Consider the following 27737-nt stretch of genomic DNA (forward strand, 5'->3'; position numbering starts at 1 on the left):
CAGCCAGCTTCAGGCATCCGTACACTCACTAGCCCCCCACCCCTTCAAAACTGAAGCCCTCAATGGTTCCACTAACCATTAACACGACAAACCAGTCTCTCTTTTCCACTGAGAAATAAGACAGCTCCTTTTTTCTGCTGGGAATGCTAATCAAAAAATGACTAAAAAACCTTTTTTTTTTTATACAAAAAATATTGAATAGTAATTGCTTACAAATAAGCAATTTAAAAAAAAAAAAAGTTTTGTTCCAAACATTACGAAAATGTTTTTTTTTATAAAAACGAAAAAAAGATAAAGAAGATTAGGCACAAATTCCTGTTTGTTTTTTTTCTCATTTCCTCTTGGCTGTGTTGGGGAGAAGCAGCAGCTGAGATTCTCCACTTGGTGACCAGGATCTGTTGAAATGTTCCATCATTTATGGAAGCAAATGTAAAACCATGAACGAGAAGAATTCTTCACATTTGCGCCGGTTGAGTCAGGTACAGCTCTCTGCCCCACCGGCTGTGGCAGCTTTGGCAGTATATGAGGGTGATACTGGAAGAAGAATATAAGGCCACATCTTCCAAGAGCACTGCTAAATTCCAGAGTATGGATCTGGAGCAAAGAAGTGCGAGAAACAATTAGTTGAAGTTTTTTTGCACCCCCAAAAGCAAAAAAAAAAAAAACCCACACAATGTATGCCATTATTAACCTGTTACTGCACGTTAATCAAATTGTGTGCAAGACAACAGAAAAAAGAAAATACATTCAAATCATCTTTCTGAAAAGCTGTGTGTCAAACATGACTCAGTTGCGGTGTGAGTTTACAAAACATGAAATGCAGACACCCTAACAATCTAGACCCTTGACCGCTGGCAGTCCAAATACAAATCTAGCTAGGGCAGTAGAAGCACAAAACAGTGGACATATGCAGACTCCTACAAATGTGCAACCATCCAGAAAGGCTTTCTTTTTATAACTAAACTGGAGTAAAGATTAAAAACTTCAGCCCAGACATTTAAAAAGACGCGTGGTCTGGTCTTCCGTATAGCAGGCTTGCAATACTGTGTGTGTCTATGTGCGCATGCGTGCTCAGTGTTTAGGAGAGTTACCTGGTGCTACATATGGCTGACAGGGTTGTGCCCGTCTCCTACGCCTGGGTGCCCCCCTGACAGCTGCATCTGGGGATCCCCCACCCCTGACACCTTCTCCTCCTCACGTCGCTTCAGACAGGCTGCCTTGGGGTTCAGGTTACGCTCTGGAAAGGAAAGGCAGGCACATATTTCAACAGCAACACGACATCATTCTGTTTATTTATTTTTTCGAAGTGGCAGTTTGCAGTTTAAAACCTGTGTTCCAGTTAACCGTTAAGCCAACGCCCTCCCCTCAGCCCTTATCTGCAAGGAAAGGGTTGAGGTCAGGAAGGTGTCTTAAGGGTCAAAATTTGAGGAATTTAACCCAGTCTTAAGCTCTAACCAGGGTAAAGTAGTAAGGAAAAGAAACGAGGAGAAAGATTTAGAAAAGTGTTAGAATAAACATCTACATACCTGTATTTCTGCACATGTGTGTCAGAGTGCCCCATTTAAGGGAGACTGGGAGATCCCCCATGCTCTTTACACAATGCAAAACCACCAACCCAGACATTAAAATATTATCTGACAGACAAGGGGTGCATAGGAGGACTCTGCAGTAACAGACTTAAGCACCAAAACACTGACAGAATCTGAGGTGTCGAGGCAGAAAGCCCCCAACCCATCCGGGAGAGAATGAGGAGCCCCTCTCGGACCGGGCTGCCCCCCATGTGGCAGTAGAAAGAGGTGCCCCTACCTCGCACTTGATGCTCCAGGCCCAGAATGATCTGCACTGCCTGCTGAAGGATGATTAGTTTGGTCTGGGCTTTGTCTGATTTTAAGTGCACCTGGCACATGCGGCCCAGCTCTTTGAAGGCCTCGTTAATGTCTCGCACCCGCACACGCTCCCTGGCGTTATTGGCCATTCGCCTGTCCCGGTCTTTCAGCTCCTTTTCCTCCACAGTGAGGCCCTCGTCCGTGCTGCTGCAGTGGAGTTCACAGCGAGCGTTAGAGAACAGTGCAGCGCAGCACAGCGCAGAACAGCAGGGACATGTGCATGTCTGTCTTCAGGCAGACATATTGTATGTGCTTATTTTAGAGGGTATGCCTGTGTGCCATCAGGCTACAGGAGGTGATCAGGGTGTGGTGGGGGGCACAAGCCAATTTTGGGGTGCAGACATGCAACATAACCGGCTGCTGTTCCGACAATGGGGTGGGAGGACCTTCTTTAAAACCCAGAGCCAAAAGATAGAGACGTCAAGAGCCGTGAGGCTAGGGGGATTGACCAGGTCAGTGTGTTCACAGATCTCTCATTATGAGAACTGCTCTACGAAAAGCAGGGGATTTGGAGCAAGAGCTTTCAGGGTTTCCTATAGTCTCCTTCAAGAGTGGACACGTCTAGACCGTGCAAACAGGACTCAACTGAGATAGTTTAAAGAGCAAACCCATTTAGATATTGGACAGGATTACGACTGCATGTTTTTTGCACTGGTCGAGTCAGACTTCATTGACCTACGTGACCTGTGAAAGCTGCCAGGAGGGCTGTCCCTTAGCAATAGCACCCCAGAATGACATTGAGAGACAGAACCCTAGGGAGGTTTCAAATCAATCCTACAGCAAGCAGCCAGGTCGAGAGTGGGAGCCACTGGAAGGGCCGGCAACTGGGGACTGTCCAAAGAGAGAGAGAGGAAAAGAAAGAAACCAAGGAGGAGGAAGCAGAGCTGCTCCGGGCAGATATGGAAGACAGATCCAAGATGCAGCTAAAAACCAAAGAAGTCAGAGCTGAATGCAGACTCAACTCCCTTTGAACAAACAAGAAAGGAAAAGAAATGCCAAAGCCTGTTTGAGAAAGAGAAGATGGAGCAAGACCAAAAAAAAAACAAGCAAAATAAAAATAAATAAGCCATGAAGTTAATATCAATGCATACAGAAAAGATCTCCCCTCCAGCGCCCATCCCCCACCCCACAGCAAGGGAAAAGCAGCTGAACAATGAGGCCAGCGATTCCTGTGACTCGACTCACTCGGGGTAAACAAAAAAAAACTAAGAAAAGGGGGTGCGGGTTTACAAGCAGTTTTAAAGTGAACAGGTTGGACAGACAGGAGGGCTGGGACAGTTCTGTCAATGTACTTACCTTAAGTTCTAAATTACTGACCCCCGCTGCCTCCCTCCCCCCAAAACAAGTTATAATCTGGGCTTTCAAAAATATATAAATAAATAAATTCCCACAAATTAGCATCTAACCTCTCTGTATCCAACAGCCAAGTCTGATGTTGATCTTTGTGTTTTTCAAAGTAGCAAGATAACCAATAGCTCCTGCAATGTAGGTGCTGAAGGTTATGGCTAAAAGTTATGCAAAGCATGCAGAGAGCAGCGCCGCTGGATTGGGAGGCAGGGAAGGGTATCTGGGTGGAGTGCAAGGGAGATCAATATAGAGATAGAAAACAAGACAGACATGCTGCAGGAATGTTACACAGTGTAGACAGCCCCATGCCGGCACTGCATCTTGCATGTATTACACACAGGGAGCTGTAGAAACAGGAGATGGATAGCACCACTCTGTGACCCCCACACTGACCTCGCACTTGTTGCTCCAGGTTGAGTATTACATTAACAGCCTGGTGCAGGATTAGTAGTTTGGTCTGAGGTTTGTCGGCGCTAAGATGAAGCTGGCACATGCGCCCAAGCTCTTTAAAGGCCTCGTTGATGTCTCGCACCCGCAGCCTTTCACGGGCGTTATTAGCCACCCGCCGCTCTTTCTCTCGCTCGGCTTTAACCTCTACGGGAAGGTCCTCCTCATCCTCATCTAGACTAATAATTGAAATAAACACAAGAATGTACTTCAGAAAACAGCAGGCACACACATGAAACACAGCAACAATGATCAGAGCAGAACAGCATGCACAACGTTACAGACAAGGGAGACAACCTGCCCCTGCTGAGCAATACGTTTCTAGAAATATTTAGATTTCACTTTATTTAAAAGGATCTATTCCTGGAGTTTTTCACCCTGTATCGCTGAGGATATTAAAAGCTGCACTGAATCTTGCCTAACAGACACTCGATGAAACAGAAAAAGGTGCCTCTATTAAACAGGGCTGTTTGCAGTATTTTATATATAAAAAGGGTATGAAGTTTGCAGGGGATCGTGTGTGGTCAAGATTTGTAGCCCTGCTGTCTTGCTTTCACTTTTGGGAATGCCTGTTCAGTGTAGACTGGTATGCATTATATTTATCCCACATATATTGGATTAAATTATACAAAAATATATTTTCAGTTGTCTGGTGCCTCAGTAATGCTATCCAACAATAATTGCACAAAAGACATCAGTTCTTACCAAACAAATATATCCACATCAGTAAAATATAAAATCTGAAAAAGGCTAAAATAGAACAGCTTTTCCCTCCCAGGGATCTCTATTATAAGCTGCAGTACAGAAGGCGCCCGTCCCGTTACCCGGCGCTCTGTACTGGATCACGGGTAAGAAACTTACTCCTCATTTCCCTGGTCTGAGAGGGCAGAGAAGGTCTGGAAGGAAAACGGCTCTTTTCTGTAAACAATGCGAGAATGGGGATAATAGGACCACGTAACAAATGACAGTGAAATACAACATACAACCACTTGAGCCACCAGTGGAGATCAAAGGGCTTTCACATGTTAAATACACGCAGGTCTGGGCACAATTAAGCAGCCTGCATTATGAACTGATGTAGTTGTGCAGCTAGACATTTGTCAGCCACAGTGTGGAAAACAGGTTTATTCAATACATTCTCCACCTATGTGGGATAAATATTTTCTATATACACAAACATGTCATATATTCTGCTTAGCATTCCAGGAGAGCTGCTAGATATTCCACACCCTGTCCCCATGGTTCCTCCCTATGCGGCCCGCCCCCCACCCCCCAATGCAGCAGCCAGGCAAGCACCTTGTTCGGCTGCGAGAGCTTTTCTGGTCCTTCTTCTCGTCCTCAGACTTGTCTGCATTGGAGTTCTCATCATCCTCTTTCCCCTCACTCTTCACATCTGTGCTGGAGGAGGAGTGTGTGGAGCGCGTGATTCCAGCAGTCATGCCTGCACAGAGGAGGAAAGAAGAGACATCCAGTTACAGGCAGGCAGAGGCACACCAAGCCTGGCCCTTTCTCGCATTGTACAAGGGGGCTTAACTGCACAATGAAACGAAGCTGGTACTAAAAGTTAAATAATGTACATTTTACATGTGTTCTTATGCAATTAAGTGAAGTGTCCCATAGTGCCCATGCTCTTTTCCTGCACTGGTCTCTTTGACCTTGCTGTACAGTGAAGGCAGTACTAACTGGAGAAGTCCTGCTGTCTGTTGAGATCGGAGAGCGTCCCCGACTGGGGCAGAGAGACATGGTGTCCATGGAGCAGTACAGGGTTGCTGGGTAATCCGCCCGAGTCCTCGTGGTGGCTTCCACCCTGTGAGCAGGAGGGAGGAGAGCATCAGACACAGGGGTCACCCAACTCACATAACACAGAAAAGACAATACAGTCTTCTCTCAAATCTTTCAACAAAATGAAAATATCCCAAAATTAGCCAGTTGTGTTTTCACATCCCTGTACCCAAAATATATTAAACAGAACTCTCTACTGCACTAATTTGATCAGCATTATTTTAATTTTCATTTATTGCTAACTGAACGGTCAAGTTTAAAACGTAGAGTTTAATTCAAACTATTTTTCAAAGTTAGTTTCAACACACTGCCCCAGATCATACTTGGAAACTATTATACAAGATTAAAACAGGTCTTGTTCACTGCAGACAATTGATACACGTTTCCAAAACGTGTTTGAGCGTTGGCTCCCGTCCCCAGATCCAGCCTGCCTCTCACCATGTTAGAGTGCCGGTTACTCAGAGGCAGCCCCGCTCCCGAGAAGGCCTGGGCAAGGCCCCCGACTCCCCCGTTGTGCGCGGAGGCAGCTGCTGTCAGCAGGCTGTTCATGTCCCCGTGGCCGCTGGCGAGGGCCGTGGCCTGGCCCACTGCGTGACTCCGCATCACGTGGATGGCTTCCTCCAGGCGGTCCTCCATCTTGTTTTGCTTAATTTATATATTTAAAAAAACAAAACAAAAAAATTATCATGGAGCTCGAAGCTGGGAGAGGTCCCTATATGCAACACTGGCACCACTGCGTTACCTGCAGCTTTCTAAAAGACTTTTGCAAGATGAATTAAGCTGGTTCTAATACAGATTTGTTGTACGGTGCAGTTCTCTTGGGGCCAGGCCAGTCGTGCAAGTGTTAATGTATATAAGCAACTGCGTTTGTGTATTCAGTTGCATCAACAGCTTATGTTGCAATATTATATACACTCATATTCTAACAGTCACAATATTGCACTGGAGTGCACAAATGACAGTTCTGTTTAAATAGATTGAATTCAGTGTATTTATAATGGCAAGACATGTGAGGAATCATAACCCGCAGTATAGAGCTCACACACACACAGACTCTTGTGTATTATCCCACCTTCATTAATTTAGAAGGAGAATAATTACACAATGCAGATCGAGACACACAGGCCATGCACTGTGGTACAACACAAAGCACTATGCAGCTAGCAAGTGGTCCTCCAATTATTAAAGGGATTTACTGCTGCTTTGAATAGCCAGGCCATAATAATCACAGCACTAACAAGTAATCCACCCCCCCCCCCCCCCCCCCCCCCCCCCCCCCCCCCCCCACACACAGCCAGTGTGAGCAAGATTACACAGGTGCATAAAACACACTGACACACACACACTGCCCCCAAATGTTAAGATTAACCCTCACTCTTTGAAAGCCACCATCATTTTCATCATCACCATCGTCATCATCATCATCATCATCATCATCATTCATTTTATTTAAACTGGTTAAAATCCCACTGAGATGCAACATCCCTTTCACAGAGGACACCTGTAGGTGGAAAGCAGCAGCATAAAAAACACACAAACCACACACAAGAAAACAAATTAGGAGAACGACTCGCTACAGGCAAGGCTTTGGGGGGAGTTGCTTTACAGCTGCTAGGATTTATTAACATGGATTATACAGTCTTGACACACTAGTTTAAATCTCAGCGTATTAATAGACAGACTCATACAGTGTTAATTTACAAGCAAAAGCTCCCAATTAATAAATGAGACCAGAGCTTGGTTGCATGAAACTCCTGAAGAGAGATTCCTTCACTGATTTAAAGGAGGCTGCAGACTGGAAGAGGGGGTAAAGCGAATCTTACTTTTACACTGAAGTGTTGCAGGATAAAACTGCAAACTGGCAATGCACATTACATTTAAACAAACATGACATGATCATAAAATTAACAGGATACAGAAAGGAAAGGCAACTAGGAAGACCTAGACAGATATACAGGAACCTTTCTGAATGTTTTGTTTTTGGGACAGAACAAGTTAAAATGTGAACATTAAATTAATTAATTTAATTAAATAAAAAAAGTTATGTCCAAACTGGATTCCCCTTTAAAACAGGGTTACTGTATGAATTACTGTCTACCAAAATGACTAGAAGATCTTTACAGTATTGAAGAGGTCTTATTACTTTCACACACAAGGAGAATAAAGTTCCCTCTTGGGTATTAAGCTCAAATTAAACACTTAAGGTGTTTAATGCAACCGCCCCCTGTTCCTGTTTGGACCCAGACAGCCCCACACTTACCAAGGCGTGCAATCCACCTTCATAGTTAGGAGATAAAGCAGCCGGGCCGGTTGGTCTGGACCACTGAGATGTAGCTGCTGGGGGAACAAACAGTGAACTCTCTCTCCTGATCAGCTCCATATAGAATGCACTAATCACTCAATGCAATCGAGGTCAAGTTGCGTTTTTTTGGTACTATTAAATCAGACACTTTGTTCTGTCTCTCTGGTGATCACAGTAAAGGGATTTAGCTTTAAATAAACATTATATTTATTATTTTTTGTAGTGAAAAAAATTAACTCAACTGAAGGGGTAGATTACTAAATACAGCATTTCAAAAAAGCAGTTCTTCCTTTATACCACTGGGTGGGGCTACAGTGCCAGGGAAACAGAAATAGACAGGGCAGAGGCAGCTGGGTTCACAAACCCCAGGATCAGCACCAGCCTCTCACTGATCACTGTAAGAGTCATGGAGGAAGCAGACGGCAGCCTTCCTTACCTGGTATTCCCTGGGGCGACCCCACTGGTGTGGAGGGGTTGGAGGGAAAGTTGTTGCTGCTGTTGTGGTCTGAAGGATAGATCTTTAGATAGGAGAGAGAAGGGGGGATAAACAGGAAGTCAATACACTGATGTGACAAAGCAATCCAAGCAGACAGTTTAATGCAGTCTCATCTGCACAACGCTTAAGAGCTCAGCAAATATCCTCACCGAAGCTAAAGCCTTTCCAATTTCATCCCCTGAGCTCCCTGCTGTGGTGCCTCTGTTGGCTAAACAAACAATAAAATAAAAAAGGAGAATTAAAAACAGCAAGAAAATATTTATCGTTCTGCATTTGTACACGATACTAATCTAAAAGCTCCCAGGAAACCTATGGTTTCACACAACCTGATGAGCCCTAATCTCAGACCACCTTGTGTTACCTTTGGTTAGCTGGTCTAATACCAGAGATGTCAACAATTAGTATTTTAGCCTTGAGTTAAGCTCCACGTCATTAAAACGCATTCAGGGAGGGAGCACTGCAGCTCGTTTCAATCATGCCCATGTTCCCTTCTCCCTTATTTTGCAGCAGGCACAGGCAGACTTGGACTGGGCAGTACTGCTCCCTTTGAAATGTGCCTACCCATGATAGGCTCCGCCCCGTTGAGCGGAGGCGTGTGATTGGACACTCCATAGCCAGCTGACCCTGTGTGGAAGCCGGGCGGCAGGCTGCCGTTCACCTCGCTGCCGTGCAGAGGGTAGTTCTGAGGAGACAACGCGAGAGAGTGACGCTTCTGGTTCAAAAACATGGAGAAGGAGAGAGACAAAACAGCACACCTGGGTTACTATCAAGCCAGGAAAGGATGCAACTCACACTTCATACAATACAGCAAAACACACAAAAAACAAGAGGCTGAGCTCTAACAGCCGGCCTCACGCTAGCAGCATCCGTTTGAGTTACTAGAACAGGACTACTTCACACACACTATAAATACTATTGCGGATGGTACTACTTTCCATTGAGAGAGTTGGTCCACACATGGCGCTTGTGTGAATTTGGATCACTCACTGTCAGAATGGCCTGCAGCAGTGAATGGTCTGCAGATAGTTGGTAGGAAGCTGGGTTATCTGTGTATACAGAGAAGAGAAGCAAGCACCACTCACCATCCTGTCCTGCGGGTGAAGGTTGGTGAAGCCACTTGGCTGGGAGAGGTGAGCGGAGTTCCCCAGCACAGCAGCGTATCCAGCCTGGCCAATCTCTCCAGAGGAGTTCCACGGGTCTGTGGACAAGGGATACATGTATAGGAAAACAAAAACAAAAAGAAAACACACAGGAGACAGCCAGCAGAATGCAGGTGTTGCAGTCGAAACAGAAACTTAAATCAAGTCTGCTGAAAATCAGCCGAAAAGTTACATCGCACCTAGACCCCCCCACATCCTCCCCACCACCCACTGGTGACGTAGACAGCGGCATCTCTAGAAGGTCAAACACTGACTACACAGGTGCCACGACCAACAACAGCAGCAGAAAAACGTACCCCAAAGAACACACTCAATAGAGTCAAATAGGCTGCCAACAAGGTGTGAAATACGCACAGGGCTGCAGGACTCACCTTGCATGTAAAAGGACCCGGGGTAGCCAGGGCCAGCCTTCACTGGGGGGTAGCTGGCTGGTTCCCGGTTATAGTCTTCCCCAGAGGTTGAAGCATAAACCTGAAACAGACAATCACAGGGACTGTTACTGCTTATCTAAAGGATGCATCATCAGTAACAAGCAAAAAGAAATCCAGCTATGAACATACCCTGGCCAGGAGCACATGCCCAAGATGGTGTTGCAGATCTTAATTTCAAGCTTTAAAAACCCTTTAAAAAGTAAGACTGGAATGCCCTGCAGTGTAATCTGAAGAAACAACATGGATTTAAATATAGATTCTATAAAAATTCAGAACTAATTTACACCTACATGCAAGCTGTTAGCTTGCATTTTTCATCCTCAGTTTTAAAAGTTGTATCCTGGCCACAAAAAAAGCACACAAAAAGGGCAAAGTCCTTACTCTTAACCCCAACTCCATCCCATTGGAGCAATGTGAAAAGTGCACTGTGCTGACAGCACATGGCTCAGCATTAAAATCATACCATGTAACACATTCCCTCAGAGCGCAATGCCCTGGAACAGCAGCTCGGGTAAACGCTGCTTCTTGCTTTAATTCCCTTCCCTGCTCCACTTCAATGGTCACCAGCACTGGCTGAGAAGCGTGCATTTAAACACACAGCTACATTACAAAAATCAGCAGCATGGAACACAGAAATCACATTTTCCAGCAATGTCTCCGAATACCCCAGCTACAGAATCAGTTTGTTTTTTGTGTCTAGTTTATCAAAGTATAGTAACTCTGCCACTGGCACTAAAGGGTACCGCATTTTTTTTTTTATTTTTTTTTTTGCATGAACGAAGAAATAAAAAGGCACAAGCAGCCGAGAATGCGAATCCAGCAAATTGACTTTTTTCTATAATTGGATTAAATAGGGAGAAGTGGAAAGGGAATGGAGAGATGCACTTCTAATTACAGAGCCATCTGCCCAAACCTGGCTGGAATCCAACTCCACGGGCAGCTGTGTGAGAGAGGGAGTGGAGAGAGAGAGAGAGCATGAGAGAAGGAAAAGAGAAAAGAGGCAAGAGAGACTAAGGGGTCCCCTACAGGGGAGGGGAAAGGAAGGTGAGGGGGGGGGGGGGGGGGGGGGGGGGTAGGGGAGAAAAAAAAGCCTGTTTCTGAGCAACCAGATAAAGTCAGTTTACAAAACAGAGCGAGCAATAGCAGGATACCTATTTGCTGCTGGCATGTAAATTTCAGGAGAGTTACTGAAGTGGCGTGTCTCTGGAAGAATCTCTTGGGAACAGTGGATTTCAGTAAACAGTACCGCAGCAGCAGAGGCAGGATATTAGGCATGTATTCATTGGTTAAGTATTTGTACAGAAGTGTAGTAAAAACAATGAAGTGAAAGCACTCAATCCCATTGAACACAGGCACCACAGAGGACTAAACCTTGTGTACCTGCGAACCGCTTCCACAGATATCACAGGGCTAGACGCAATTCCATCCAATCTGGGAGTTCAGAAGACCGTCTAGTCAGTGGTTACATTAAAGAGAGCCAAGAGATCAGGGCTTTAAATCTCAGCTCAGACACGGACTGCAAAACCTTGGGCAAAATCCCTCAAGCGTACTCAAAACTGGGTGAAGCAACACCACTGCTGGACAGAACGCGGGGTGCTGCGGGTTAAAAAGGCAGGGCGCCGCGGGTCTGGGTTACGACGCTGGATACTCTTTCTGTGTTAATGGTTTTGTTGTGGATTGGGGCTGGAGGACAGTCCCGCTACTTGCCCAAGGTTGCGCTGTGAATCTGTTTGTAGAGCTGCAATCCAAACCCTTTGCTCTTAACTCCTGCACTAAACTGGCTTGTTACCTCTGAAATCATCACCATTCGTTTAATTTGAAAAGGAACACGACTAGTCTGCTTGTACTGCTCCTTTGGAACTGAAGCCGATAACGCAGAGCTGCTGAAATAGATGCCACTACTCAAAGCAAGCAGGCCCCAGTAGATCCAGCCTGCCAGACAGCCCACTCACATTAGCACTGACCCACCCAGCGACACGCTCATTCATTCCTCAAGCTCACAGAAGGTCTACTTACTGAAGAAGGCAGGCCGGGAGGGACCTTTCGGATCTTTTTAGGCTGTCCATCTGAAACAAACAAATTCAGCAAACGTTTGGGCTAAAATCTTAAATACACACAACAAACCAAGTGATAGTGGGCAGTAGTTTTAGAATTGCAATTCTCTCGTCAGAATAACCAACTGATTTTCATACAAGTTTTTATCATTAGAATGGTATGATTCAATGTTAACTTCAAGGCCTTGCTTCTCTCCCCCCCTCACCTATGTTGTTGTCAGCCGGCCGTCGACGTGGGTTGCTGGGGTATGAGGAGTAGTACTGAGAGCCTGCCTTCATGCCAGAGGGAGAAAGGGCATCTGGGCTGGGCATCGCCATCTCACTGGAAAGAAAGCCAGCCTAGTGAGAGGGGAGAGGAGAGGAGAGATTATAACAGTGAGGGTCAGGCAAGGAGGTCAGCCACAAAACAGACTTGCACTCCTCAAAATATATTTTTATTTTTTAACAAATACCTAATGCAAACACTGAGCCATCTTAGATGTATCATTTCACAAATCCTAGCCATTTAAAAGGTTACAGATGGACCAAGTTTGGGAAATAACCCGTCATCCACACAATTAAAGATGTCTGACCTACAAAGCTTAAAATGCTGCATGGTAAACAGAAATGCAAAACAGTCCCTCTTTAAAAGATGACAAAGAAAGCACAAGAGCTGCGTGAGAGGGCGTAGTGTCAGATGACCCAGCTCAAGGCCCCTGGATAAGCAGGGAGGGAGGGAGTGCCAGCGTTCGCCCCCGCATTCTCCCACACCCTCGGGCCGGGAGGCTCGCTGCTCTTCTGGACTGAAGCTGCCATTTTTGGCACAGGGCCAAGTGGTAACATTTTTGGCAGAGAGAAAAGGTGCCTTCAATCTGGTCTGGCTCTAAAAACCCACACAGCTGTCTCAGGCAGCGGAAGCCCCCAGCATTACAATGGGAGGAAATTCTGACATAGTGGTGTAAAATTAAAACAAAATGACAGAGGAACAAGAGGAGGTTTTTTTGTTTTTGCTTATTGAGGTCCCTGTAAGGTTTGGAAAAAACACAAAACAAACAGGAGGTGAAACACTAACTGGGACAATGGAGGTGGAGGAGTGACAGGGAAACCCTGGGGCCACAGAGACCCACATGTCAGCAAGGACTGCTGGCACGGAGACGCACTCTTACAGAAACAGCCAGGAAAGTATAGGCTACATCACACACATTTGCCACATTTACATGCTTGCCTACCTGGCTAATTCCAGACATTCCACCTTCTCTTCCAAATGGCGAGTATGTTTTACCTGTAGGGACAAGAAAACCAAACAATGAGGTGTGCGCATATTTGACCTTTCTGCTAGTTTACAATCTCTCACAGGTCAATAAACTCTGACAACTGTTGGTATCTTGCACTCTATGTTACACGATTGTGAGAGATTGTTACCATGGCCGTCTATCTTCCAGGAAAGCACTTAAAACCGTTCAGGTCAGAGCACGTTTCTCTCCGTTACCAAGTTAACAAACAGGAAAGCCTGGCTGCATTTTAACAGGGTTACTAATGAAAGCTGGGTATTCTAGAATAGACTTTGGCTATCCTCCTTGGTTTTGATTTGAAAGCATTATCCTACTTGGTATCCTTTAGAAGAAAAGGAGAGAAATATCCAAAAACACACAAGCTGAGAGAATGGTATCCATTTATTTGAAATAGTGTCACGCAAACCAAGTCATAAAGATGTTAAATACACACACACACACACGTAATTAAACTCTCTTACACTCTCTCACTGTGATGAGTAGCAGGTGCAGTCCAGCCTTGGCAGTGCCTTTGCCATTTCCCCCGAACCCGCAGGGAATTTGCACATGAATGCCATAAAATTACCCCGAGCTGAGCTCCACCAGGACTGAGCAGCGGCGCGACAGACTCTGCAGGGTTTGCCCTCTCCTGACAGCTCTTTTTATCCCCTCCCCTCACCCACAAGAGGGCCTGGTACATATTGGCAAGGAATGCCACAGCCACACAGGCTGACGAGAGGCAATTAGGGGGACCCCCATTATCCTCAAATGATCTTAATTAGGGAGAAACCTGCTAGGGTTGTTGATATGGGAGGTGGGAGCCACTTCAATTTAACAGAACCTGAAGCCTCATCAAATCACTACAGCATTCAGGTCTGCCCCCCAAAAGCAACTCACTGATGCCCTGCATGTCCCAGTCAGTATCTGCTAAGCGGTATGCACTGCACTACCAGTGGAGGATTCCCCCAAACCCCCCTTTCACATTCCACCAAGACTCAAACCAACAGCCACTTTCTACCCAATTACAACTATTAATAGACTCAAGAAACAACTTGAGAAAGCAGCAGGCTCCACCCCCCCCTACCATTTGCTGCATAACTCTTACCTGCCTGTCCCATAAACATCCACTCAGACAGCAACTGTGGGGGAACAGTTCAAGTGAAAGCCATGCAGAGCAAGACAGCTGGGCTGTGTGGGAAGCTCTGCCGGGGACCTACACAGACCTTGGTGGTAATTAAGGTAAATGGCTCTTTGTTTTCCCCAGACACCACATTGGATACAAGGTGCGCCGCCATACCCCCCCCCAAAAAAAAAAAAAAAAAAAAGAGCTGGGAGATACTTGCCAACTAAACCTGAGCCGAGGAAGGGCGAAGAAGCAAGTCCTTCGTGTTCGTTGTAATGAGAGCCTTCTCCATAACCCTAAAGCAAAATCTGGATTAGTGACCAGAAACAGGAGTCATTCAAACGCAATGACATGCTTAGCAGCCATATGGCCTGTGAGGATTCGTTAGAACGTCCTGAAACCCAGTTCCCAGGCTCTGTTCTCCGACACTGTCAGCGCTGTACTTGTATATTTTTACATTTCGTGTTTTTACAATGCTGTAAAAACATCTACACATGTTTGTTGCACCGAACACTAAAGCATTTATTTATTTTTTACAAATTAGGGAATTGTCTGCAAAGTCAATACAGCGATGATCTCTGTACAGGGGAAATCCAGACAATCATTTGCAGAAGGAAAGTGGGGGCGTTTGTTTTTTCCTTCTGAAGGACAATGGAAGGGGGCTGCACACAGACAGTGTTAACCTGACTGTAAGAGCTGTGCTACGTCCTGTTAGCTGAGCTATAAACAGACAGGTTTGGTGGTCTGCACAGGCTGCAATCAGGACAGTGAAGATACGGCCAGACCTGTATTTGAACAGCTAGCAACCCAAATCACAACACAAAACAGGAAACTCGTGGAAACGCACCCTCCCCTGATGGAAAGAGGGGCTGTTCTGTTCTCCTGGTCCCCAGGATCCTGACCCGGACCGTTCATCCAAACCTGAAAAAGAACAAAACAGAAACATTAAAGTGTTCAGGAAGCCTTCCTCCTGTGAAGCCATGTCTGCAACACCACAGCAGCACACACCGACCCGTCGCTACGAAGCAAGAGTGAAGAAATGAGAGGCTTTGCAAATCAAAAACGCCACTGACCCAGCCACGCATTCAGAAATGAGGGGTTTTGCAAATCAAAAACACCACTGACCCAGCCATGCATTCAGAAATGAGGGGTTTTGCAAATCAAAAACGCCACTGACCCAGCCATGCATTCACTTGCAATTATGGCAAGTATTTTCTTTTAATAAATGAGCTTTCAGCCTTCGAGCAGGCCCTGTCCTGAATGGGCCATTTTTCACAGGCAGGGTTGCAGTATTCGGCATTCATAATTACACTTTTCAGACTTAATTACACCAGGGCCATGTAATCCTGGTGGATCTTGGGCTACATGCAGCTGAAGCCACTCAGTACAATGACTTTGATAGGGGCTAGAGAGTAAGTCCGTGCATGGTCTTCATTCTCCAAGCCCTCAGCTCTTACCACCCTGCAGCTCTCATTGCACAGCAAGTCAGATTCACCACCTTATGACTCATCTATAAACCTTACATTACTGCACAGAGTACCCAAACAGTGCTTGAAATACAGAGTTGGAAAATGACCATAACAGTTGTGTGTGGAGCCCAAGAGATCACTACTGCACAGATCTAAAGCAAGCCAGCAATCCAGCATTAGGGGATGCAGACTGGATTAAGGGTTACTGGCAAACTCTGTCTCTCAAATGAAAAACAACAGCAAAACAGTAATTGGCAAGCTGTCTGTTTGATGGGTTCAATCCAGTCCAGCAGGTGTGCACTGTGTTAATCTATCATGCAGAATAATAAACATGTACAATTACTATGTTTAGGGCTTCTAATATGAATACTACCTACTTGTGGAAACAATGAGATGTGCATTACTGTGCTGCTTTCATTTCTATAGCTCCCTTCCCTGACAAGCATATTCACCTTCACAGACTTCACCATTTAAAAGCCTTATTTTAAAAATGTTTTCACTTCAATGATTGCTAGAACAGACATTTGTCAAAATTCCACCTCCCAATTCCACCGCCTTTTGTGCTGCAACCGCCAAGGGTCTCTGGGGAGACTAGGCTTAATTGCATCCTCATTTACATAGCTGTGCATATTAATGTGCTCTGCTGATGAATATTCATAACATCTTTTGATTTCTTAAGATGAGCAACTGGAGAGATTGCTGTTAACAGCACTGCGTAAAACACACAGGCCAGGCCAGGGAGCCAACTTTGCATTTATAAAGGGGAGAATCTTAGGGTGGGGAAAGCAAAGAGGGTGAGGGACTTCAGAGTTCCTGGAACCGAACCGCTTTAGAAAAACACGATTAGGTCCAGGGCAGCGTGCCACCAAGCCAGAGCATAGAAATAGCCATCCCCAAACACCGGAGAGGCCTGGCCTATAGCAGCTTTATCTACACACCAAGGCTATTCTGCGGCTTGCAGCTTTCACAGGATCACTGCGCAATATCTATATCTGTGTGCAATTAGTTAATCTTTTGAAAAAAAGTGTTTTTTTTCCCCCAAAAGGCAAAATTGAAAGGAATATGCATGCCACTACTGGGGGAGCTGTGAAATCTGCTTGCACTGTGAGTTTCAGGCTCTCCAGTAAGTAAGGAGGGAGAGTAAGTGAGAGAGGTTTAATTGTGCATAATAATGACTACTTATGCATATTCATGAGGTTTTTCATTTTGATTCCTAATTAAAACAGTTCTAATATGATTAGTAGATATAGGCATTGTAGAATACGCAAGGACATGTATTCAATACCAATCAGAGTTAATGCTGCTCAGATTTCTTCATTGTACTTCAAAACACCTTCAATGATACGATTTCACAAACAATACTGGTAAAATACAAATTCAGCACAGCAGTGCAGGGGCATGAGAAACAGATTAGCAATAAGAGGAACACGCTTTGGAACCTGCTCTGAACTGTGATTGGTGCTGCAGTATAACCCTATAGAAAATAAACACAAAATGAAAAGAAAGCCTACGACCATCCTGACCACGCGCGTCTGGAACCAGCGTAGAAGGCACCTCCGGATAGGCTGCACCCTCTTTTATAAAGAGATGACAAAGAATATGCCAGAACTTTAACATTGCAAAATTAGTAGCTTAAAACAGCATTATAAAAATCCATCAGATCTGGATACCCCCCCCTCCCCACCCCAGGAGCCTCGTGCATCCAATCGGACCTGAATGACTCTGCAGCACTGGAATGTGACCTTCCGCACAAAAACAGCCTTTCCCTCCTAAACACCCCCAGAGGGTTAGTGAAGAGTATAGCAACCTGCAGGCAAGGTCTGGGGGACTCCACCTGCTGGAAACAGGACTGCACAACCTCAGGGCTCTTCAGGGTGCTCAGTCCATCACTCCCACTCTGCCTTCTCCCAACTTCACTGTAAAACCAACATTAACTGATCTTATTAGTTTTCTTTGGTTTAATTTTCCCAGGGAAAGAGAATGAATGCACGCCAAATGCGTCTCCAACTTTAACTGTTAACTTCTATTCCTAACCCTACTGTGTGCTAGGAGATTGGACCTGAAAATGAGGCAATGAAGAGGAGGTGAACAAAAATAAAAAAACTTAAAACAGGGAGGACTGACCTCCACAGAAACCACTACTATGACCACTCTCCACTTTCCAAGGCTGCAAACATTCATTTTAAACAAAGTATTCTCTACAGCTTACAAGCCACAGTGCAAGACTGCAGCGCGCACACACAGATAAACACCAGGCCACACAACACAGAACCTCTCGGTCCTCAGCATCAACCACTAGACCAACTAAGCTGGCCTGAGCCTCTGGGGAAAAGAGAAAAGGGTTACATGAAATAAACCACCACAACATCCTGAGCTTCCTGTCCTTTATACTAGAGCCTTTGGACTCAAACAGGGAAAACAGCAAAGGGGAGTCAAAACAAGAGGGTCGGGTCACATGTCAAAGCATGAGTCACAGCAAGTGAAGTGGGAGTCATTCATGTCTCTTCTAAACGAAGCCTGGGCTGCAATTAGAGGAAGCGATGGTGGAAAAGGCAAGTCAGACTGTGACTCACGCTGCTGTATCTCGCAGCATTCAACAGATGCTGATTAAGGGGCTGAAACAGTCTCAACACTTGTACTTACACACTGTAGGAGACAAAGGGATTAGTATATTCACCTGGAATAAAAAAACAAATGTGGCACAGAATCAGCTTAAACTTCTGCTTCGTACTGCACAGGTCTCCAAAAAAAAGAAAGAAATATCAAAGACTGTGAAGACTTGTCCATTAGACATTGTGCTGCCTCTGTAGAAAAGTCAATGTGTTTAATTTAAAGAGCTAGCAACTCTACCAAAAGGCTTCGTTTACATATATATATATATATATATATATATATATATATATATATACTATTTCAAGACAGAAACTGCCTGCAGGTTCTCCGTCTTCTGCCTTTTAACCCACACTTTTGGCTAAAAATACCTTTCAATCTCAGTTTCATCTTTTTGATAAATGAAACTACGGGTATGAATGTGAGCACAGGGTTTCCCCGAGCTCCAAGACGCCCTGAATGACCGGCCCGAGCTCCCCGCTATGCACACACACATTCAGCTCAGCTGTGCTTATTGAAGGTCTCTCTCGCACTGCCAGGTTCACACACAAACAAACAGCAAGTCCTCCATTAGGGAAATTCACCAAAAATAAGAAATCATTTCTTCTGTAAAAACCTACTCGACATTCAAAACACACAGGCAAGCAGAACAAAATACACGTATTCCCCTGTTCTGCTTTGTTTGAATCGGTCTGGCCATGCCTGTGGTTTGCATAAACCTACCTTTACATGTTTCCTACTCTTCAATTTTAATTAAAAAAACATGTTCTTAGCTCCTGCCAAACAGAGCCCAAGAGACTCAATGGAGTAAACATTTCTGAGCTGATTAATTTTGGCCTTGAAAGCTACTCTGTATAATCCTAGCTATTTATTACTTTTTAAACATTCAAAAATCTCTGCATGAAGGCCACCAGGTGCATGCTGTATAATAATGAATGGGGCGCTTCTCGTAGAAACCACTCTGCTAGGTTCTTACTGTGACTGGTTTAATTCTAATCTCAAGTAGCAACAACACCACAAACTGAAGATGTAACATGTGCTGCAGATGGCACTGCTCCTGCTCGAGTGCTGCAGGTTACAGCACTCCCAGTCACACAGTGGCTGCTCTGAGCTTCCTGCCAGCAGTCCTTGGTACCGGCGGTGGCCAGTGACGATTCCCAGACTCCTCCTGCCTCACACCTACGCTGGCCCTTGACGAAAGCACAGCAGCTGCAGAGATGCCCAGGTAAGCGCCTGCACAATGCTTATTCAGCGGTCACTGACAGCTCAACTGAGGTGTTGCTGCAGATTAGCAGGGAAACGTGTGAAAAGCACAGCTCTTCTGTGTAACTTCTCCTCGGACTACTTCCTGAAGGACAGGGCCCCTGGGGAGAAGCTCTGATCAGGGAATCGCAAACTGCTCACCTTCTCTTCCCCTGCTTTAATTCCTTGGAAGGATTTTCACACTAGGGGGTCCCTTTGAGAAAAATCTCATTCCCAAACCAAGTGAGAAGGGGGGCTGTGAAACCCTACTAGTGCAAAACAGTGGGGCACATCTCAAACAAGACCACTCCTCTTCCTTGTTTGTATAAAATAGTGTGTTTGTGTGAAGGGAGGGGGAGGAGGGCCGGAGGCCTGAAATAGGTGCTAACCAAGAGTTCACAATTCTGACTCCTATTAGCACTGGTCCCCTTTTAATTTAGTACAGCACCATAGATCAAAACAAAGCAAACCCTTGCTTCCAGGTATCTGACACTTTGCTGTGCTGCAAGTCGCTCAAAGCGATTGCTCTTCATTCATTGGAATGAGATTGAAAAACAGTCTTTGAAAACCTGCATATTCCAAATTAAAAAGGTATCAATTACAAACAAATGATTCAAACACTGGGTAATCTTCAAGACTTGGCTTGCAGACCGTACCAGCGAAGAGGTACCCCCTGGAACAGAGGCCAGGATTTCACACTTCTACCACAGCAGGACACAGGCCCACAAACTAGCTGCCCAGCTACTTCGAACTTCAACATTTCTCTGGCTCAGTGCTGCAAACTTGCTTCAAACACCCCACCTGCTTTCCCTCGATTAGGATTGCAAAACTCCAGCCAAAGTCATGTAATGCAGCTACAAACAATCTGAGAGACCCAACTGCCTGCAGGGCGAACAAATTGCTTTGTTTTACAGGCTTGGAACCATAAAAAACCTCCAAACTGCTGAATGCAAGAGCGTGTTCTGGCTTTCAACAGAAACAGGCTGGCCCCCACCCACAACTCTCAGAGCAAAGCCTGATCAAAGCAAGCAACAGCGCACCCTTAAACCTCCAACAACCATTACAAACACCAGCGAAGTGCAAAACGCAGAGCAGCAGGGAATCTGGGGCGGGAGAGCTACCGTCCAGCCTTCATTTAGTTTGTTTTGATTCCTTCATTATTAGGCACCTCATTTATGTAAGAGATTGCCCAGGACCTATACAAAACAAGCTGCTCAAATAAAGCAGAATACGACAGCTGTAAAAGGACTTGCGGCAGAATGGAAAACTCAAAACACACACAATACAGTCGTCTCACATTTACAGTATAATCGTTTCCAATTTAGACACCAAGAGTCAGACATCAGGGTAATTCAAATGCACAATGCAATGAAGTGTTCTCGGCCCCCTGTACTGGTTCAGTGGGAACGTGGATTTTTCTTCCACAATGTTTTGACAGGTCTCCTTGCGCGGCATGTCTTCATTTGAGAGTCTAAGGAAGAGAATTCCCTTTGCAGGACGCAGTGTATACTTAACCTGGCTTTGATCATTTTCAGAGTCAACAAACTTCCTTTCAACAGGTAGATCACACATGGGCACACACACACAGGCAAGGACTAGACAGCAATACAAAGGGTAAATCTCATAGACAGATATATATATAAAAGAACAAGAGATTAAAACACTAACTCAAAAGCAAGATGCATGCAGTAACACGACCCCCACCACACCCCCCTCATCTTAACAGACAAGCATTGAAAACACATTAAAACCTGGAATGCCTACCTGATCCTCCAAACTGGCTGCTTGCGAGGGTGGTTGGCCTGTTCTTTCCATTAGCGACAGGAGGAGCAAACATCTGCAAAAACAAAAGAGTGACAGATCCTGAATTACAAGGTGCCCCTTCTGTTCTACCCGTTTCAGACAGTATTAGCCTACTGCAAGGCAGAAGCAGTTTAAATATAGAATCTGCTGCCCCCAAGACCCCAGTACTCAGATCAGAGTTATTAGACTGGCTCAGCCTGCCTGCCACTCCTCGCTGCAGCACGTCACTGGATAGGAAGCGGCTAATTGCCCTTCGCAAAACCAGCCTTCTGCGCCAAAAACGAACTGGAAAGTCCTTTAATAGGATAATGACAGTAATTTGGGGCAGAGTGGCAAAATCTTTTTCAAAACACACTCAACCCTGTAATTCATCACAGGCCAGCTGAAATAGAGGTCCTTATCTCAATATTACCACCCCCCTACCCCCCAAAGGGTAACCAAATTAAAATGGTGGATAACATTCTCCAAATACTTTTTTAATATTAGTACAAATCAGAATTCCTCTCTTCAAGCCCAACTAATTCAGTGTTACAAAACAGCAACCAAAAACACTTGCTACAGGATACATTTAAATACAACTGGAAGCTGCCAGCACTTTTTGCATCCCTTTGGAGACAACTTTGATAGCAATAGCAAGAAGACCACGAAGATAGAAGACGACACTCTGAATAAACCTCAAATAACTACAAAACGGGGAGGTTTTAATAAAGAGGGTGACCACGTGGCTACAAGCTGGAAGGCTGCTCTGGGCTCAGACCTTGTGGTTTCACTGTCCACTATCTGCACACAGGACCGACTCCTGTCAGAAAGACTCCTTCTGCTTGATCGGTTATCTGTGTTGCATTTGAAGAGATCCCCCGACACTGATAATAACGTGAACTGTTCAAGCAATAAACAGGGGACTATAACCAGCAAGCGTGCCAACTGGAGAATCTCAAAGACTGGACAGCACATTTCAGGTGCTACTCAAAGCAAAATTAAGAGAACACTCCATCCCAGCCACCCAACAAAAAGCCCCCCCCCCCCCAGACAGATGCCAGTTTGACTACAACTAGGAGATTGCGCTTTTACTGGTAGCATCTAGATTGCACAAGGGATGCCATTTACCATCCACCCCCCCTTACTGATCACCTCCCAAACAAGGAGGCCATCTAGCACGACAAACGTACATTTCCATGATTCGAGGATTTTCTTTATATACAGCACATTGTTCAAACATCATTTCAAACAAACAGTAGTTTAACCCTGTGAGGGCTCATGCAATCATCAATTTACTTTTGGGAAGGCAATCCTTTGAGCATGCACAGTCATTCCCAGTGAGGCTCCGTCTACATCAACAAAGGAGGAGAACTTAATGCAAGAAAAAGAAAAAAGAATTCAATGAAAATGAATAAAATGGGAATTTAAAAAAGAGTCTGGCTGGTGTGGATTTTAAATCAAAATGAACTCTTCTAGACTTGACTCTATAAACGAGCACCCAACTCCTCCCCGCCCCTATATATGAAACGCAAGATGCCCCGATAAGGTTCAGCCCCGGCCCCACCCGCTCGCTTACCGCACTGAAATCCAGGAGGTCACTCAGTTCCTTGTCTGTTCCCACTGCAGCCATTCTCTGCTGCTGCTGCTGTTGGTTCATGCCACACTTATGTCTCAGCCACTAACCACCCTACAAAAAGATTCAAAGATAGGCTGCCTATTATTATTGTAGCCAAACAGCGCATTAAAAAAATGAGATAATAATCTGACGGCAAAATTACTAATGGGCTTATTTTTGGGGAGGGGGGGTTTTGGTTTAAAAAATATAAATAAATCACTTACAGTACAAAAAAATCTCTAAGGTTACAATGTGATCCAGATCCCTGCTGGAGTGCAGACTAACACATCTCCGAGTGCTGGGTGGGGCTGAGGGAAGGCAGGCGTGACATGTGTTAGTCCATTCCAGCAGGAAGTCATGCTTTAGACCAGTTTTATTTGTTTTCTCCTACACATGATTCTCTCTAACATTTCACAAAAAAAAGCTGATCTCTTGTAAATCGAGTACTGTACAAAAACGAGTATTTTTAGTGGGTCTTGGGTTGTGTGCTCGCCCACCCCCCTCGTGCTGCAGTGCCTCCTGCTGGGAGAGGTGGGGAGGTCCCTACGGCTGCACCATCTCCTAGCCTGCCGTCGATTCTACAGCCCTGTTCTGGTTTAACCAGCGAGGGCCAGGTCGTGTTCCAACACACCCCTCCTCATCACAGGGGAAAGGGACCCCCTCAAGCCGTGTAACACTAGATCTCACCATTGACAAATTAACAGGAAAAAATAAAAAGTCTGATTCCCTGTGCTTTACAACAGATAACAAGAGCTGTCCAAGCAGACAGCAAAATCAAGAAGGTATTGCACCCAACAGAACAGGAGCTATCTGCTTGGCAGCGGCTCCACACTCACTCAGCACACCTTTCCAGGGAAATCAGACAAGCAGCAAGGACAGCTCATCAAAACAGTCTGCTTTACTACTGTCAGCCCTTGAGTCACATCAAACCAGAATAAACACAGCCATTGTTTAGATCTAGTTGGGGTTTAAAGCTCTTCTACAGATTGGATCAGTTCTTTCTTGAGCTGCCCAGTGAACTTTCAGAGTCTCTTGCTGCCAACAACCTTCCTAATCAACACCGCAAGGTACTGTCCTTGAAAATGTTTCCAGTAGCCCTGCATCAATCAACCAATACAGGCAGCTTCCAGTAGCCCAGTGCTATGGCAGAATTAGTAAAAGTACAAATAAACATCCAGAAATGCAATAAGATTGTTTGCTTGTGGAGGAGGCTGTGGTGCTTCCTGGTTATCTGCCCTGGCAGTCCCAGGAGGGTTAGCAGGTCACTGGAAACACAATTCTGATAGCCTGGGGCTGAATGAGTGACTATCAGACTCCTCCCCGAGGGACGTGTTTTTCATACAGCAGGTACAGGAAACAAGGTAATCTAATAAATAAGGCTCACAATATGCCAAGCGACATCACTAGGCTCCAAATACTCCTATACAGCCCTAGCCTGGACATATACTGCGTGTGAAAGCGAGCCTTATATAAACTGGCACTCTATTCCCTGGAGGTAAACTGCAGGCAGATTGAGGGTTCAAGACCAGCTTATATACCACATTAGACGATTACAAAAAGAGTCTCAAACTAACACACAATCTCTCCCTGTTCACATAAAACATGCCTGTAATTAAACACTATGAATTCTGTCTTCAGACTGGCTTACAGTCCAGCCCCATGCGATGTTACAAGCTTGCCCTCGCAATTACAACCTGCGTCAGTCTAGCGGGGTGTTTTTTTGTTTTAATATATTATCCGACACCCAATGTTCCTGGAAGCAACCCTGAGAGCCACACTGTACACACCCAGAAATAATCGCATTCATGGGCGAGAAAACTGACGCAAAACGGTGTCCATTCTAGTATTGCGCACTTAACAGGGTTTTTAAAAAGCACCATTTTACACGTACCATAGACTTCACAGGGAAAGAAATACAAAACGTAAAAAGCCATTTTCAACCGCTTTTCAAGTGTCCAGCTTTCCTTCAGCAATGTAAACCTTGCCGGCGGCTGTGCTGGTTGCAATAGTATGTTTTTCCACATGTTTATTACATTATAAACACACGCTGCTGCGGTACCTGAGGCTCCATTGAGCGCAGGCAGGTGAACTTCAACCTGAAGCAGCAGTTTATAAGACTTTTAAAAACACCGACATAAAATACAATTCTACCAACCATAGCAAAAAAGGTCTCTAAATTAGAAATGCATTTCTATCACTACAGATAGAAATGGAGATGGACAGAAACCCCATTTTAACAGCCGAAAACTTCGGCTTTCCGGACTTCTGCACATCCGAAAGGTATCGCCCTTTAGCTGCTCTAACCAAAAATCGGGTTTAAAAAAACGAAAAATATGCAACAAAACTAATTCCCACTGGTTTGTGTTGTGTTATTTTTTTTTAATAAACAGGATTTAGGTCAGTGCCATACCCACAATAGAAAGTACAGCTTACTCAACTACCCAAGCTGAAACCTTTCAAAATGTCCGAGGATGACCCCTTTCTTGTTTTCGTAGGAAACCCACATTGAATCGTAATTCAAATATTCCTTTCAAAACTGTGAAGACAATAATGTCAGCGTACTAGCTACTACTGAGAAACATGCCTTAAAAAACACAACTCTGTACAAATAATAATAATTACCTTTTTAAAAACGGTTTCTAAATGAATGTAGGCTCCCGTTATTAAAGCAGGGGGTTAATTAGCTCACGGATCGACACTTCATTTTAAAATCATACAGATGTTGTTTGATACGCGTTCGGTCCCCTTTTATCGTCGTGTATATATTTTTTTTCTTTCTAAAACTTCAAAGAAAATGATTGATTGAGCTTTAAGACCCCCCCCCCCCCCCCTCCTCCTCCTCCTCTCCTCCTCCTCCTCCTCCTCCTCCTCCTCCTGAAACACTAAATATTTATTGCAACAGTTGTACACTACTCCCAGTGAAACGCGTGCTGTGTTAGCCACCTTTTCCAAAGCGATCCGGACAGTGGCGTAATTCATTTCTGATGTACAACAATTATAACGATGCATATAAACTAATATAACAGGCAGTGTCACGAAGCAGCAGGAATCGGGGCGCTCCCCGCTCCCCGCTCCCCGCTCCCCGCTCCCCTCCCGGACAAAGGCTCTGGAGAGGTCTCACTAGGCCTTTCCCGAAGTTTTTTTTTTTTTTTTTTTTTTTTTTTTTTTAACATTTTGCATCGGAATAAAGCAACAGATAACTTACAGAAACGCACGAGTAGAATTTAAGTATTAACACGAACATATTAAATATGTAGATATTTTCTATAGTTAGTATTACTAAACTTGTATCTTAGTGATTTATTTTTTGTCGTCCGTCTACTGCCTGGCGAGACATTTCCTGCTCAATGTACAACAATGCATCTAATAAAATGTACACATTGTCTTTTCAGAAAGTTGACTCAGCTGTCAGCACGCATACTATTCTATAAAATAATCCAGTTTACCCGCATATGCATAAGCGCTGGCGATTAAAAAAGCAACTATCCGAGTACAAGCTGCAAATAAACGTATAAAAAGCTTACCTCCCCTAAACAGAGGCAGTGCGTGCTGAACACACCGCATTAAAAACGCTGTTTGTTAACTTTGAGTTACTTTATAACTTGCCAGTATTTTGAACACGAAACAAAGAACTCCCCCCCCCTCCTCTCCTCCTCCTCCTCCACGCTGACTGCTCGCCTCACACCATCACACTCCACGAACCAGACAAAAACTCCAACACCCCCCGCTTTTCCAGGAGCGAATTCACGCAACTTTTCCTTTTTGCAAAAGTTTGCGACTGGGTGGAAATGCCCAGTAAAGCGTGCATTGTGAAGGGATTACCTTTAGAGAATCCGCGCATCCAACAGTAAAACAGATTCGAGTGCAAAAAAACAGAAAACTTGAAGCGCTTCCCCCCCGTGCTTTACAAGCCGTGGCTGGAGCCGGCCAGAGCTTCCCTTTTCCTTGTTTTTTCTTGTTGGTTAAGCAGCCCGCTTCGTTAAACTGTTATATCCTACTTGCACCCCGAACTCTTCAAGTCTCAAGCCTCCCTTTTTGCTGCTACAATTGAAACCATGTCACCCTGCGAGGAGACATTTTAACAGCCTTCCACATTGTCAGCGCCACGCCGTATCCCTCCGCTGGAACAGGGACCTCAGCGCCGGCGGTGTCCGCTTTCAAACGCACAACAAGCCGCTCCCAATCTTTCCACGGCTTTAGAAAGCAGATAGACGGCGCAGATTCCGCCGAACGCGTCTACCAGCGCTGCCCGTTTCGTCGCTGTTTCCGTGCTGCGTGTTTCTAAACACAGTATGCTAGGAACTATGTCAGCTGGCGGAGGTAGACGAATGGAAAGCAGGGGCGCGATGGAGCAGGAGCAGCACCAGATGGAATGATAAGCCTGCCAGGGCCGGCCAATGGAATGGCGAGTGCGGGTGAGGGGCAGGGCTGTCAGCCAGTCGCAGGCCGAGCTTGCGGCGGAGTCCCCACCCCTCCTCTCTCGCACTGCCTGTGTGCTCAGTGGGGCTGGCTGAAGGGGGCTCCAGTAGAGAGTCCCTCACAGCGCTTTAATGATCAGACCCGCATCCCATAACATTACCCGGCTCTTTAAACACAGATCGGACACGATGACACTGTCTGCAAATTCCCTTTCGAGAGCCCCGGGTTCTCTTCGGTGTGTAAATGTTACAGTCCGGGTAATAATTATAATTAAGCAATAGCTTCATCTTAATTATTATTATTATTATTATTATTATTATTA

General features: G+C 45.1%; 2 protein-coding genes across 27 annotated transcripts in view; both read right to left on the minus strand.

The window, feature by feature from the left end:
- Positions 1-27737, minus strand: part of LOC121301280 (RNA polymerase II elongation factor ELL-like) — a 794007-nt gene that overhangs the window by 122654 nt on the left and 643616 nt on the right. The window lies entirely within an intron of this gene.
- On the minus strand, positions 263-27444 carry LOC121301277 (transcription factor E2-alpha-like). 26 transcript variants are annotated; one of them, XM_041230494.1, is made up of 23 exons: positions 26819-27442; positions 22958-23068; positions 22678-22752; positions 21364-21436; positions 15126-15199; positions 14499-14574; positions 13114-13166; positions 12112-12244; positions 11868-11917; positions 9792-9891; positions 9343-9458; positions 8822-8972; positions 8410-8468; positions 8201-8282; positions 7723-7799; positions 6838-6963; positions 5901-6107; positions 5364-5487; positions 4977-5121; positions 4542-4598; positions 1807-2030; positions 1092-1237; positions 263-594 (listed from the first exon to the last, which is right to left on the minus strand). In XM_041230494.1, exons 2-22 carry the CDS (start codon positions 23036-23038, stop codon positions 1098-1100), a joined length of 2223 nt encoding a protein of 740 aa, XP_041086428.1. In that variant the 5' UTR covers positions 23039-23068; positions 26819-27442; the 3' UTR covers positions 263-594; positions 1092-1097. The 26 variants fall into 26 exon arrangements, with proteins under 26 accessions (XP_041086428.1, XP_041086427.1, XP_041086432.1 ...); XM_041230493.1 differs by having other exon boundaries at positions 1807-2033; positions 26819-27302; XM_041230491.1 differs by lacking the exon at positions 1807-2030 and adding an exon at positions 3627-3859 and having other exon boundaries at positions 264-594; positions 7723-7796; positions 26819-27300.

Source organism: Polyodon spathula, chromosome 27 (genome assembly GCF_017654505.1).
Source record: "Polyodon spathula isolate WHYD16114869_AA chromosome 27, ASM1765450v1, whole genome shotgun sequence".
NCBI lineage: Eukaryota > Metazoa > Chordata > Actinopteri > Acipenseriformes > Polyodontidae > Polyodon > Polyodon spathula.